Below are 12,365 nucleotides of genomic sequence, written 5' to 3'. Positions count from 1 at the left end.
TTTTGCTATTTCCCTTATTATAAATCTACAGAATAATTGCCAATAAAATGTGGCAATATTTGGGTAAAGTTTCATCAGATTTTTAGTTAGGATTATATTTTAAAGGTTTCACCAACTGAAGCATAAGAAAAACTTTGGAATAATGTGGGAAAAACGTAGAAATTTCCCTTGGAATGCAGACACGCATTAAGCAAGGATTTATCCTATAGTTAGGTGACACTTTTGCTCATTAAAAACTTGAGGAAATATTATAGATTAATGCTGTAAATGATTTCTGAAAGCAAATATCTCCCTAAAGCTGTATTCCCCTTTAATTAGCGCATGGATAGGGCTTTACCCAATGCATAATGTTAATTTTCACATCATAAAATAAAAGAAATCTTTGGCATAAATGTTGTCAGCGATCCTTGAACACATATTCATTCGAACCATAGAAAAAAGGTACCTTTAATGCTCTGAAAATTCCCTCTGCCCTCTAAAATGCAAGCTCTTTCTCTTATATGTACAATTTTAATATAGAATAGAAATTTTCTTAGACAATCACAGATGTTTAGAGGCTACAATGATGAGGTGGCTACAAATACGACCATGGATTATACTATATACAAATGATGATCTCAAGCTGTTTCAAATCAGACAGCTGCTCCTCCGAATAAATAATCTCTGAATTTCGCTTGGCAAGTATTGCTGCGGGGCGGGGGAGGGCGGAGGTTGCACCACTTCTCAGTGTCTGCATCTCAGTAGAAGTAAACTGAAAATCAAAGCAATCCAAGTGGGCGGGCCGCTGGCCAATCTCTGTCCACCGCCATCCGCATCCTGTGGTGCAGCTGTGGGGTGGCTGCTGGTGGCCCCCTCAGTGGTCGCCTGGCCATCGTATCGCAAGTCCGGATTGTAGTCGCCGCAGGTGGGAAAATGATCGGGCACGGGCGCCATTTGATCGTCGTCGCCCACCTTGAAGACCAGCGCCATGCCGATCTCCGCATGGAACTCGATGTGGCAATGGAAGAGCCAATAGCCAGGATTGTAGGCCTCAAAGCGGATGATGGTGTAGCCGCCATCCGGAATGGTCACTGTGTCCTTGACGGGCGGATTCACAAAGTTTCGTTTCAGCAAATTGAAGCGATCCAGGGATTTGATCTGCGGAAAAGGATACGAAATAAATTAAATAAAAAATTCTAGAGTGGAAAATTCTCTCTCTCTGTCTCTGTCTCTCTCTCTCTCTCTCTGTGTCTCTCTCTTACCATTTCAATGGTGACATTCTCGCCCAATCTCTCCAGAGCGAGCACGCGAAAGGCATTGCCATGCAGATGGAACGGATGATTGGCATAGTACTGGAAACCCTCGTCCACGATGATCAGCTCCACCACCGCATTGAGGGGCACCTGCAACACGTGGTGGCACTTGCAGAACTCGCTGCGGCAGTCTATGCCCTGCGCCTCCAAACTAGTCTCGTTGCAGAAGTCCGAGTCGCTCAATTGCTTGCGGGAGGGGAGCAGCGCCAGCGAGGGGAACTTCAGCGTAATGTGATTGAGTTGGGGCGTGTAGAGGCGATTCGATTGGGTCATGTTCATGTCCATGGCATACAGATCCTTGTCGTGGAAGTCCGGATTGTTCTTCGCATAGAAATCGTAGTACACAAAGAACTTGAAGTCGGCCTCCGGCTCGAGGGTGTCGTGATCGATGCCCGGCACCTGATCGTAGATGGGCAGCGCCCTCATCTCCGCCACGGTCTTGGTATCCGGATAGCCCGGTCCGCGGTTCATCACATTCAGCTCGATGCCCGGCGCCTTGTGGGCGTAGCTCAGCGCGGCGCTGGGCTCCTCATCGGGCGCGCCTTCGTACCGCAGAATGGCCACCTGGAAGGCGGAGGTGAACACCTCGCTGCAGTCCATCAAACCCTTGAGGCGCACCCAATAGTTGCCCACCGCCTGGTTGGCGTGCAGCACAAAATCGAAGCGTTCGCCGGCATACGTCACAATCGAACCCACCTCCATGGCCTCGATATCGAAGCCGTCCGAATTGATGGCCGTGAGGTTGTGCCCGTCCACCGAGACGACAATCGGACAGTTGAGATACTCGGCATTGATGATCCTGAAGCGATAGCGAACGCCCCGCTGCACACTGTACACCTGATGGGGCACCAGTTCCAGGGGAATCGCATTGAGGTTGCCGCGCTTCTGGCGCGCCAGCTGCACCGGAAAGAGTCGCGTGGTGTTGCTCTTGGCCAGACGGGCGGTTCGCGGCAGCGTTTGGACCACATCCACCTCTGACTTGGGCAACGGCTCCAGCGGCTTGGTGCTCGCTTTGCCCCTCGCCAATTGATGCTCCATCTTGGCCTGTGCCCAGATGCGATTGTAGTAGCGGCCCCGGCCATTGATCAGCAGATTGTGCGGCTTGTTGTCGCCGCGCGAGTGATGGTGACTCGCAAAGATGCTGGCGCCCGGCTCGTGGATCCAATCCTGGACGATCATCACATGTTCGCTGAGATCCAGATCGTACAGTCGGCCATGGGGCTCTGCGCTCTTGGGCTTGCGGATGATGAGAGCGCCAAAAACGCCGTCGCCCCGCTGCATGCCCGTGTGCGAGTGCCAGAAGTGGGTGCCCGAGAGATCCGCCGGGAAGCTGTAACGGAATGTGGCATGCGGCGAGATGGGGCACTGGGTGATGTGCGGCACGCCGTCCATGTAGGGCGTGTCCTTCTGGTGCAGTCCGTGCCAGTGGATGGAGGTGCTCTCGCCCAGCAGACTGTTCTTCACGTCCACCACGATCTGATCGCCCTCGCAGACCTCTATGGCGGGTCCCGGCATCATGCGATTCACGACGGTGATGCCCCGCTCCAGGCCATCCCCCAGGACGCAGTGGGGCCGCGCGCAATCCGTCAGATTGCGGGGACAATCGTAGCAGGCCTTGGCAAAGGTCTGATACCATTCGACGACGAAGGTGTAGCGACAGGTGAGGGGCTCGGCACCCGCCACACAGTCGCGACGGCAGGGATGCCTGCGGTACCATTCGGCTGTCCACGTGTCCTCCGTGTCATCCGCTTCGTCCAGCTGCTCCACGCGCACCGCTTTCAGGGGCCGACAGAAGGGACAGCAGTTCCGCAGCTCCACCCTGGCGGCGGGGCACTCCTCCTCCAGGGGCGGACAGGTGCGCTGATAGGCGTTGACAACAATCTGGCCACTGTCCAGGCGGCCGCACTCGAGCAGCGTGCAGTCGGCATCGTTGTGCCAGGACTCGCCGGGCGCATAGAGGGTATTATTGTGCTGGCAGTGGGTGCGCACGCACTCGCCACAGCAGCTGCCGGCGACGTTGCGCAGCTCCGAACCCTAAAAGGGGCATCAAAATATATCAGAAAATATTCTATATGGCTGGATATGCCAGATGTACGCACCACTTCGCAGTAGAACTCATTGCAGTCCACTTGGGTGACCACAATATGCGCCTGCGGATCCTTGGCCACGCCCGCGGCACACGAGTACACCAGACAGGGATCCTGGCTGGCAAACCACACAGCGCCCAGCTCCCTGCGGTATGTGGTATTGTGCTCTTGATACAAACAGAAGGTATTGCCTGGAAATTACATTAAGAAGAAAGAAATTAAATTAAATTAAAGTAAATTTAAGGAGAGCAGAGCAGAGCGCAGAGAGAGCTACGACTATTGTGTGTTTGCGCTGACAAACAATTGTTTAGCGACAATCCCTCTAGCAAATATAATTCTCCTTTGGCGTGGGGCCATAAACAATGGATAAAAGGAACAATTAACAGACGAATGCAAACAATCTGAGAGCTGAGAGCCCCAAAAAAGAAAACAAAATTCGCTTTTTGTTGTCATATCACGCGCCAGAGATTCATAATTTATGGGCTCATTTAATTGAATGCAGCGAATATAAAACAATGCGAGTAAGAATATGAGTAGAGTGCGAGTAACTCTGCATTTTTAATGATTATTATTTAGTGGGCAAATGTGCACTTCACGTGCTAATTGCTACGGGCTTCGGGGTTCCTTGAACTGTCCGGCTTTTGGGTATGATAAAAGTGGCAGCAAGCAGTCATAAATTTATGGTAGATTTTGGTTCCCATGGAAAACCGATTTCAATCATTAATGGCATTGGTATAAATAATTCTATATGATATATTGGTGCAACAATTAAGTTCAGATCTCTCAAATATATACTCCCATTTATGTTTATATTTATGGGCTAAATACAGTACTGATTCGTAAAGGAAATTCTTTAAAATTTAAATTTAAATTTTATAGAAAGTTATGCCAATCGCCTAACCCTCAAAGTCCCTCAATCTCTGTTACTTATGACAGCTAGAACTTCCCAAGAAGCTTTATAACTTATACCTATGCATATCTTTTTCCCCCCCAGCAATCTGTGATGATGCATCAGCACCTGTCATTGCCCGAACATCTGGTCCGGTTACCTGTTCTGGCATGTAGATTAAGGCAGACAACAGTTAAGAGGCGGCTCTGGAATGCTAATTAAAATGACATCAAGACCCGGATCGCAGATCGCAGATGGCGGATTGCGGGTCAGTTATGGGGTATGGGGTATGGGGGTATGAGGTATGGGTTATGCCACCTGATCCGGTTGCTCTCCACTGCAATTTGCCGGCCGCTTAACCGATCATTAAGTTACATGCCCTCCTCTGCTAGCCTTTACCCCTCTATCCCTATATTGTGGTATGCGTAAGCATGAGTCGATCGATCGATCTCAAGTGCTTAGATAAGTGCTTCACAGAGCCCGCCCAATAGAACCCAATAAATGTAGACCATAAAAATGGTTTAGCTGAATGCCAAAAACAAAGGGAAAACATGAGCATGAGCACGTTCTAATGAAAATTTCAGCGCCTGATTAGTGTCGATAGGAAAATCTCAGTGCAAAAAAAAATAAAAAAATACTCTCACATTAAAAACAAATTAAATTTACGACAGGCATTTGACTGGAGATTACGATAAGCCCCCCGCCCGATGGGATAGGGTTTCTAAGAATTAACTACTTAATGGGCTGCTAGATCTTAGATGGCAATCAGAGGTACATTAATGTGCAATATTTTGCTATATGTGGGAATAAATAATACACATAAAATGTGGTTTATATTTCCACATTTAATATATGGCACTCCTGTCCGATGGGTTTTCCAAACGGCAACAAAATATGCGTCAAACTTTTAAGGTTTTTCCCTCAGAGAGAGAGCGAGCCTACTGGGTTTTATTTGTACCAAAAGTAGACTTAAAGAAACTTCAAACTTCACTTAAATAAAATGGATTATTAATGGGAAATTTAACATTTTTTGTCTTGGCATGAAATATGGTTCTCAGTTCTCTGCCCATATGGGTCCTTCATCCTGGTTGGGGTTTCTACTTCTTTTATTTGTATTTGTATTTTATATTGTACATGCATGTTTTATATTTTGTTTATTTAAAAGAGGAAAAGAAGAGGCGTGCGCTGTCAGCAGCTGCTTGGCATATAAATTATTTTTGCGAGTGCTGCACGTAGCACGCTGCTGCTGCCTCCGTTAGGCGCGCTGGTTGTCTGTCAGTTAACCATTAAGGCCGCATTTATTGACTGCTTTTTGCAGCAGAAGAGACTGTGAGGGCGCTGGGCTGTGGGCTGCAACGTTTATTGGCTCGTTATGGCCATTATTATGATTGCCGCCGACTGTGTGTAGCCGCATTTGTTTAAGCCATCAACCATTTCGTTGATTATTTGCCGGACTTGCGCAAATTCACATGGCTCACAGGTCGACAGGGGGGGTAGAGGCTCTGAGTATTTTTAGCATGTGAGTGGCAATCATTATCATTATTTATCGTGTACATTGTCTAAGGAAAATACTCTCGCACTTCTCCACAATCCCATGCCTGTGTGTACACACATTTTTATTTAATGCTAATGCCCGCCATAATGTTGGCCAAGGTCGAAACCCGTTAATTGCACACGCCGAAGCTTCTTTCTTTCTTTTGGGATAGGTTTATATTATTTTTGTGGGCATAATGCAATTCGTAGAAGGAGCAATGCCCTAACTCCTAGGCAATATTTATTATATTTAAATAATAAAATTTAATAATTATTTTCTCTCATAAAATTAGATTTTCCAAGCAGAATTCCTCTTAAATAATTTTCCACTAATTAGTCAAGCATAAAAACTTTCCTAAAGGGTATTCCGTAGTCGCTGTAAATTATCTTCCACTCACCTGCTGTAGCATTTACAGTTTCCAAGCCGCTGGCATGGCACACTAGCTGTAAGAGCGCTGTTAAGGCATAGGCCAACATCACTGCTGTCGACAAACTCATTTTGTCATAATTATGGTTTACGTTTATTTAATTTGCGGCTATTGTTTTTCTTTCTATTGCCGGTCCCGTCTTTTTCCCCCTATTTTAGTGGTAATTGTCTTTTATTAAATTATTATTTTTTTTTTTTTTTGGGGGGGCGGAATTATTGGAATCGTTTTGCGGAAGTTTTTGTTGATTTTGGCCAACAATTTTTGCGTTGATTGCCTGAAAATGAGGGAAAAATAAATAATTAATACTTATGGATTCAGATTCAAGTCGAAATTACATGCGCTATGATTATTATATGTATTTATTCAGTTGGCTGATTTTTCGGCATATAATAAACATGTGTGTTTTTTTTTTTTTTAATTATTTTGCAGATGTTATTTGGGAAGAATTTACGTATCCGCCCAAAACGAGTTGCACACACATTAAAGATGTTTACTGATATTTTTAAGAGGCATTTTTGATGTTTATCGCGACTGAGAAGAAATGGTTTGATGCGGCGGGTTCAAGGCCAGCCATGAAAATGGAGAGTTATGGCTGGCACAGTGGCACAGGTAAGAAAATGCTGAATTATGCTTTTCATTTATTTTAGTTGATGTCTTGCAGTATTTATTATAAATTTATCATCTAAATTCAAAATGGAACAATATTTTATTTTATTTTATTTATTTTTGGTATCTTCTTTATGTTCTCCCCCCGCCACACCATCAACTTCCTGTCCATGATGTTTTCTTTCTTATTAACAATAACAATTACGCCTAATTGCTGCCACACCCATTGCTGCCCCAAATCAATCGGAATCCCTAACCTAACGCCAGCATCCTTTATTGACCCACGCGCCCATGTGTCCAGGCGGAAGGACACGCACATGGCATGGCCGAAAGGGCCAACATCTGAGGGAATATATTGTATATTGTATATTAAGTTAAGTATGATTTACGGCCTGACTGTAAATATCACTCATACGCTCTGTGGTGCCCCTGCCTATGAGAGGGACCTGGGAGAGAGTGTGTGCATTTGAGCCCTATCAGCACATGGCCAGCAAGTTGATTCGCTCAAGAAAAACATGCAGACACACACACAGACACACACACACCACACATACAGCACGTACAAATTTAATTAATTAGCACGCTGTTCCTTAAACACACACACACACAAACGGACACAGATAGGACTCACGGAGAGGCAGGACTCACGTCCGTAAGCCAAAAGTCCAGCCAGAGTCCAGGGACACACGCAGTAGGAACAGGGCAGGAACAGGAGGGGGAGGCATATAAAGAAAACTGCGCATAAATTATGAAAAAGCAAAAACAAGAAAATATAGAACGAAAAAATTGCGTGAGGCATTTTTCATACGCAATGTTGCCTTACGCTGCCATTTTCTTGTGGATGCTGCTGTCCAGGGGATGCTCTTTATGGCAACATTTCCATTGAGACATTGAGCAAGGTTTTCATTTAAGTAAAAGAATATTTTTTTCTTTATTTAAAACCCTCTTTTATCGCTCAGGGAATAATTCACCTATCTGATTCCTTTCTTTTACTTCCCGACAACTTTAGAGCATTCAATGGTCTTTATATTCCCGCTGAACCTTGCTCTAGAGACTTTCCATAACCGCCAGTTTTATTTGGCAACACTTAAAGCATCTTAAAGATTTATGTACTACCTCGAGGCTACCTGGGGGGGGAGCTACTGCTCTCTGTTGTGTGGATTCTACGTGGACGCACAAAACGCACTTCCGTTAATTAGGAATTAAGTGTCCGCCTACGTGGCACTTCATAAAAGTCGTCACAAGGAAAACAAAATAAAATAAAAATAAAACCTTGAGAACCCTGAAAACCCCGAAAGCTCCGAAATTCAATGTAAATCTATTAAAAAGATATGAACGGAGATATTTACCGGATAATTTAATTTTCAAATGCGAAGACGGAACTTCGTTTGTTAATGAATGCCTTCTGGACGGGGGAATCTCGGGGAGTAATCAATCAAAAGAGCAAATATTCGATGTGGGGAATGGGGAATATAAAAGTGAATGGCGCTTCATGATTAGGGTTCCCCCTTAAATCGCAGTCAGATACAATTATATTTCTGATCATCTTGCAAGTATCTCAAGTGGGATTTTGTTATATTTGCGGGCATGACTAACCGATTTGATTGCGCCTACTGTCAATTGTCTAATACTCTTTGACAATCACTTTAATTAACATGCATCTTTGGCTTTTGACGCGAGGAATGTCACGTGGAGTCACAACTATTACTCATTGTATTTTCGAGTATGAGTATATGGTCTAAACGCTTGATTTGATCTATAATTAAAATCCCGCCACAAGGGTAATCCCTGATAATTAACACCTAATGGGAATGCGGCGACCTCACGCAGATTGTAATTTCCTTGCGGTGTTGGGTTTTTATTTGACTAAAGTGTGGGCTGGGCTTCGGTTCTGCTTCAGTGGCCACTGAAGTTCCCCGCCAAATATAATTTACATAATTTAATCATGAGAAATTGGAACAATGAAATTATTAGATGATGGAATATAAAAAGAGAATTCCAATCAAGGGGGTTCTTGGGAATGTTTATAGATTTAAGGTTGGGTGTTTAAGGGTATTTTTAAATCTATGGAAATTTAGGGAATCTTTTTGCGCGATGATAGAACCTATTGAACCTTAGTATTCCAAGTATTTACATACATACATATATGCAAAAACCATTCATAAATAAATCAGTGAAGTAACACACCCACTTGATAGATCTAACAAATAACGCAAAATAAATTAAAAAATTTAATTAAATTTGTTTAAAGGGAAGCCCCTTCGAACTGGTAGCTGCGTATTTTGTTAAGAAATTGATATTATTTAATCACATGCAACTTTCAAAAGAGATTCGATTCTGAAGATGCCCTGAAGATACAAATTTTATGATGCTGCCTGCCCTCCTTTTTTTATGGGCAATTTCTTTTGATGGACAACAACTAAAATTTCACCGCCAATTAATCTGGCAATTGTTGTTATGCAAAGTTTGTTTTATTATTTATTTGGATTTTTTTATATACGTACGGACGGAATCACACGTCCGTAAAATGATTGCATAATACTGCCTACATAGCGCAGTGCTTTCCGTTTCACATTTTTACATATAATTCAAACTATCGAGCGAGGGCTTAAGTATTGTAATTTGATTTATTTGTGAGTGGCGTCTTCGTCAGTGGCATTCGGCCACTTATTTTGACAACAATTAGCTGACCGCATTTTGATCACTTTGTTGTTATTTTTTTTTGGTTTGGTTTGTTGTCTTCGTGCCAACATTTTGTTGAGGTAGGCAGGCAGATGAAAGATATGGCCAAAAGAGGGAATGGTGAGTGGAAGATTTTTAAGCTGCTTATCATACGAATTCGCCGAAAGGGAGGCAGGGCGGTGGATTCCTGTTTTCTCCTCTTGGGAAACCCCTGACTTGTCATACATCTCGTTGGGTGCCTGGTTCTGGCCATCATGTGCTAGCCATGGCCAAGCCGGTTTTTGTGGAACCAGTCTTTAAGTATTTCGCTCATTACAGGCCGCACAAAAGCCACAACAAACTCTGCTCTGGGGTCAGGTGTGAGGCGCCACAAACCACACAAATATTTACCCAATTTGTTTATGCTTATTCACATTTGTTAACCATATTTTTAGTGAATTTTTCTACTCATGATTGATGAAGATTGAGGGGTTTTTCTTGTAGATAGAATCTTTGGAATGCTGCTCAGCGTTATTATTTATGGCGCTGCTTGTGGCATTTATTTTTCAATGTCAAGGCCGTTTGTAAGTCTGTTCGGATGGGGCAGTACAGAGCCAGAGGCTTCTGAAGAGTGGAAATCGCCTCTGGGAGTTTCTATAGTTTGTATAGCATTGTATAAGATGGTGGTCTGGCTGCCTTTGTGGGTCATAATGACTTGAAGTTAGTTTTGTATAATATTTTCTATGCTTTTTTGAAGACTTTCAATTGTGGAATGAGTTTCAGGTTTTATATTGTTGCATGATGTCATATTTAAAGCCAATAGATAAGGCTAAAAATATTTTTAAATATAAATAAATAAATTATGATTTTTGAAGAGTAGGAAACATTTTTTGTCTCTGATTTTTTAGGAGTACCAAAAATTAGTCAAGATCTTTGTCATCCACAGAGAAAAATGCATCAATCCTTTGGGATATTCTCAATTATTTCACTTTGCTTCCAAATCAAATTTCACAATTACGCCAGATATTGTATTCGTTTTTGTATCAAAGTTTTTGTTTATAAAACCATCTTTATGGACACACAATTAGAGCATTTATGGGTGACTTGTGAATTGTGATAGCCAGCCCCCAGGTTCACAATGGTTCTCTTGGCTCGCGGCTCTCGGCCTTATCCCCAGCGATGGAGACTTATCACACGACTGGCTGGGCCTTATGATATCACTAAATACACAACGCGACCAAAATTTTATAGCACTTAGATTAGGGTTTTTTTTGGTTCGAGTCTCAATCGCAGACGGGCAGTGCAAAAAATTTTACAGGGTAAAGTCCTTACAGGGTTTTCCACAGGCAGTGATCGTTTATTTATTTTTTGGTTGTATTCGAACCGCTTCGATAGATCCGCACCGTTCGCCGCTTAAACCGCAACTAACTCGCGCCGAGTGCAGCTAAGGCGCTTTTGAAGCGGCAAAAAACGCGCTAAAACTAAAGCAGGCCCAGTTTATGGCCAACTCGACTCGACTCGACCCTTTCTTGCTGCTGCTGCTACGTTCGGCTGATAACAAGTACAGCTCGGGGGCCTGAGCATGATCGTTCGTGTTCAGTCAGCAGTCAGAGAGAGGCAGAGAATGGCAGCGAGAGAGAGAGAGAGAGCCAACGATCGAGAGAGAGAGAGAGAGAGGGGGCTTTTGGTTTTTGCCGACTTAATTAGCCCGCACTTGTCGCTGCCCAACGTGTGCTGCTGCTGCTGCTGCTGCTGTTTACATTGGTAACAGTGTAGACACGTTAACAGAGATTTCCTATGCTTATCTCTGCTGATTGCTCCAATGTTAAGAATGTCTCTTGCATCACAGAGGCTGCCGACTGCTTCCGTGTGTGTTGTCTCTCTCCCTCTCGCCCTCTCTCTCTCTCTCTCTCTTCCACTCCTCCCTGGCGCAGAGATCGTTTTTCCTGTTTATTTTTTTTTTTTTTTGCCGATTTCTTGCATTTATTAAAACTTGTAGTTTTCGGTCGTTGTTCTGCCTGTACCAGTATTTGCTTTGATATTCTAATTTAAACCAAATGTTCGGGCTGTAGTTTGCAGTCTGCGAGAATTGTGTTTAATTTTGATTGGTTTTTTTTTTGCACTTTTTTCATTTATTCTGGAAATGTTTGAATTTGGTTGCCAGGGCTGGGATTGATGACGGTAACTGGTTATTTGGTTGTGTATTTTAATGTTTTGAGGGAGCTTAAAATAATGAAAGATGTTCGGAAAGGTTTCAGGAATAATCTTAGCTTTACGCTAAAAAACTCTAAACCCCTAAAGGAGCATTCTTTCATGCTTAAGGTACGGGGAACCACCGCCTGAAGCTCCTTTTTATGATATTTATTCATGGATTCATCTGATATTTTATTTTATTATGCATTATTCTTTTTTATAGCCCACTATATCTTTTAAATTTATAATATAATAATCAAATTTCATCCATAAATGGCGTATGCTCCAAGAAATACGCTGCAGATCGGGGTTTACCCTGCTCCAAACCCACTTCTAACCCGTAAATAGTTCCCAGTGTATTGTCAACAATATTCACCACACAAGCAGACACACACACACACACACACTTGCAAAGAGAGAGAGAGCTTTACTCTCTCGAGAACTTCATCCGGCAGCAGCAGCATCCTCCCATAGCCTGCCGAATGCGATGGCTCCACGAAGAACGACGCGATGAGCCGACGACGATGACAAAGAGGAGCCCGCCCGCCCGGACAGCGGTGTTTGTGTGTGTGTGTGTGTGTGTCCCCGAGGCACATGTATTGGCGGCGTTGGCATGTCCTTTTGGCAGGCTGCGCGATGCGTTCAGCGTTCAGCTTTCAGTTCGTTTGTAGACGTG

At 43.8% G+C, this 12,365-nt stretch overlaps 1 protein-coding gene across 1 annotated transcript; it reads right to left on the bottom strand.

The window, feature by feature from the left end:
• Nucleotides 1–484: 484 nt before the first annotated feature.
• LOC111075330 (L-ascorbate oxidase) lies at nucleotides 485–10,933 on the bottom strand. Its single transcript, XM_022368533.2, has 5 exons — nucleotides 10,829–10,933; nucleotides 6,200–6,503; nucleotides 3,392–3,570; nucleotides 1,242–3,326; nucleotides 485–1,137 (listed from the first exon to the last, which is right to left on the bottom strand). Exons 2-5 carry the CDS (start codon nucleotides 6,297–6,299, stop codon nucleotides 724–726), a joined length of 2,778 nt encoding a protein of 925 aa, XP_022224225.2. The 5' UTR covers nucleotides 6,300–6,503; nucleotides 10,829–10,933; the 3' UTR covers nucleotides 485–723.
• Nucleotides 10,934–12,365: the final 1,432 nt, after the last annotated feature.

The sequence above is a fragment of the Drosophila obscura genome, unplaced genomic scaffold (assembly GCF_018151105.1).
Source record: "Drosophila obscura isolate BZ-5 IFL unplaced genomic scaffold, ASM1815110v1 contig_179, whole genome shotgun sequence".
In the NCBI taxonomy this organism is placed as follows: domain Eukaryota; kingdom Metazoa; phylum Arthropoda; class Insecta; order Diptera; family Drosophilidae; genus Drosophila; species Drosophila obscura.
The sequence above is the reverse complement of the archived record's forward strand: the minus strand, read 5'-3'. Positions and strand labels throughout refer to the sequence as shown.

Coding starts and splice junctions, on each gene's coding strand:
- LOC111075330 (XM_022368533.2), bottom strand. CDS start 6,299: ATGAGTTTGTCGACAGCAGTGATGTTGGCCTATGCCTTAACAGCGCTC. Junction 3,571..6,199: donor AACTGTAAATGCTACAGCAG/GTGAGTGGAAGA, acceptor TGTAATTTCCAG/GCAATACCTTCTGTTTGTAT. Junction 1,138..1,241: donor AGAATGTCACCATTGAAATG/GTAAGAGAGAGA, acceptor CCTTTTCCGCAG/ATCAAATCCCTGGATCGCTT.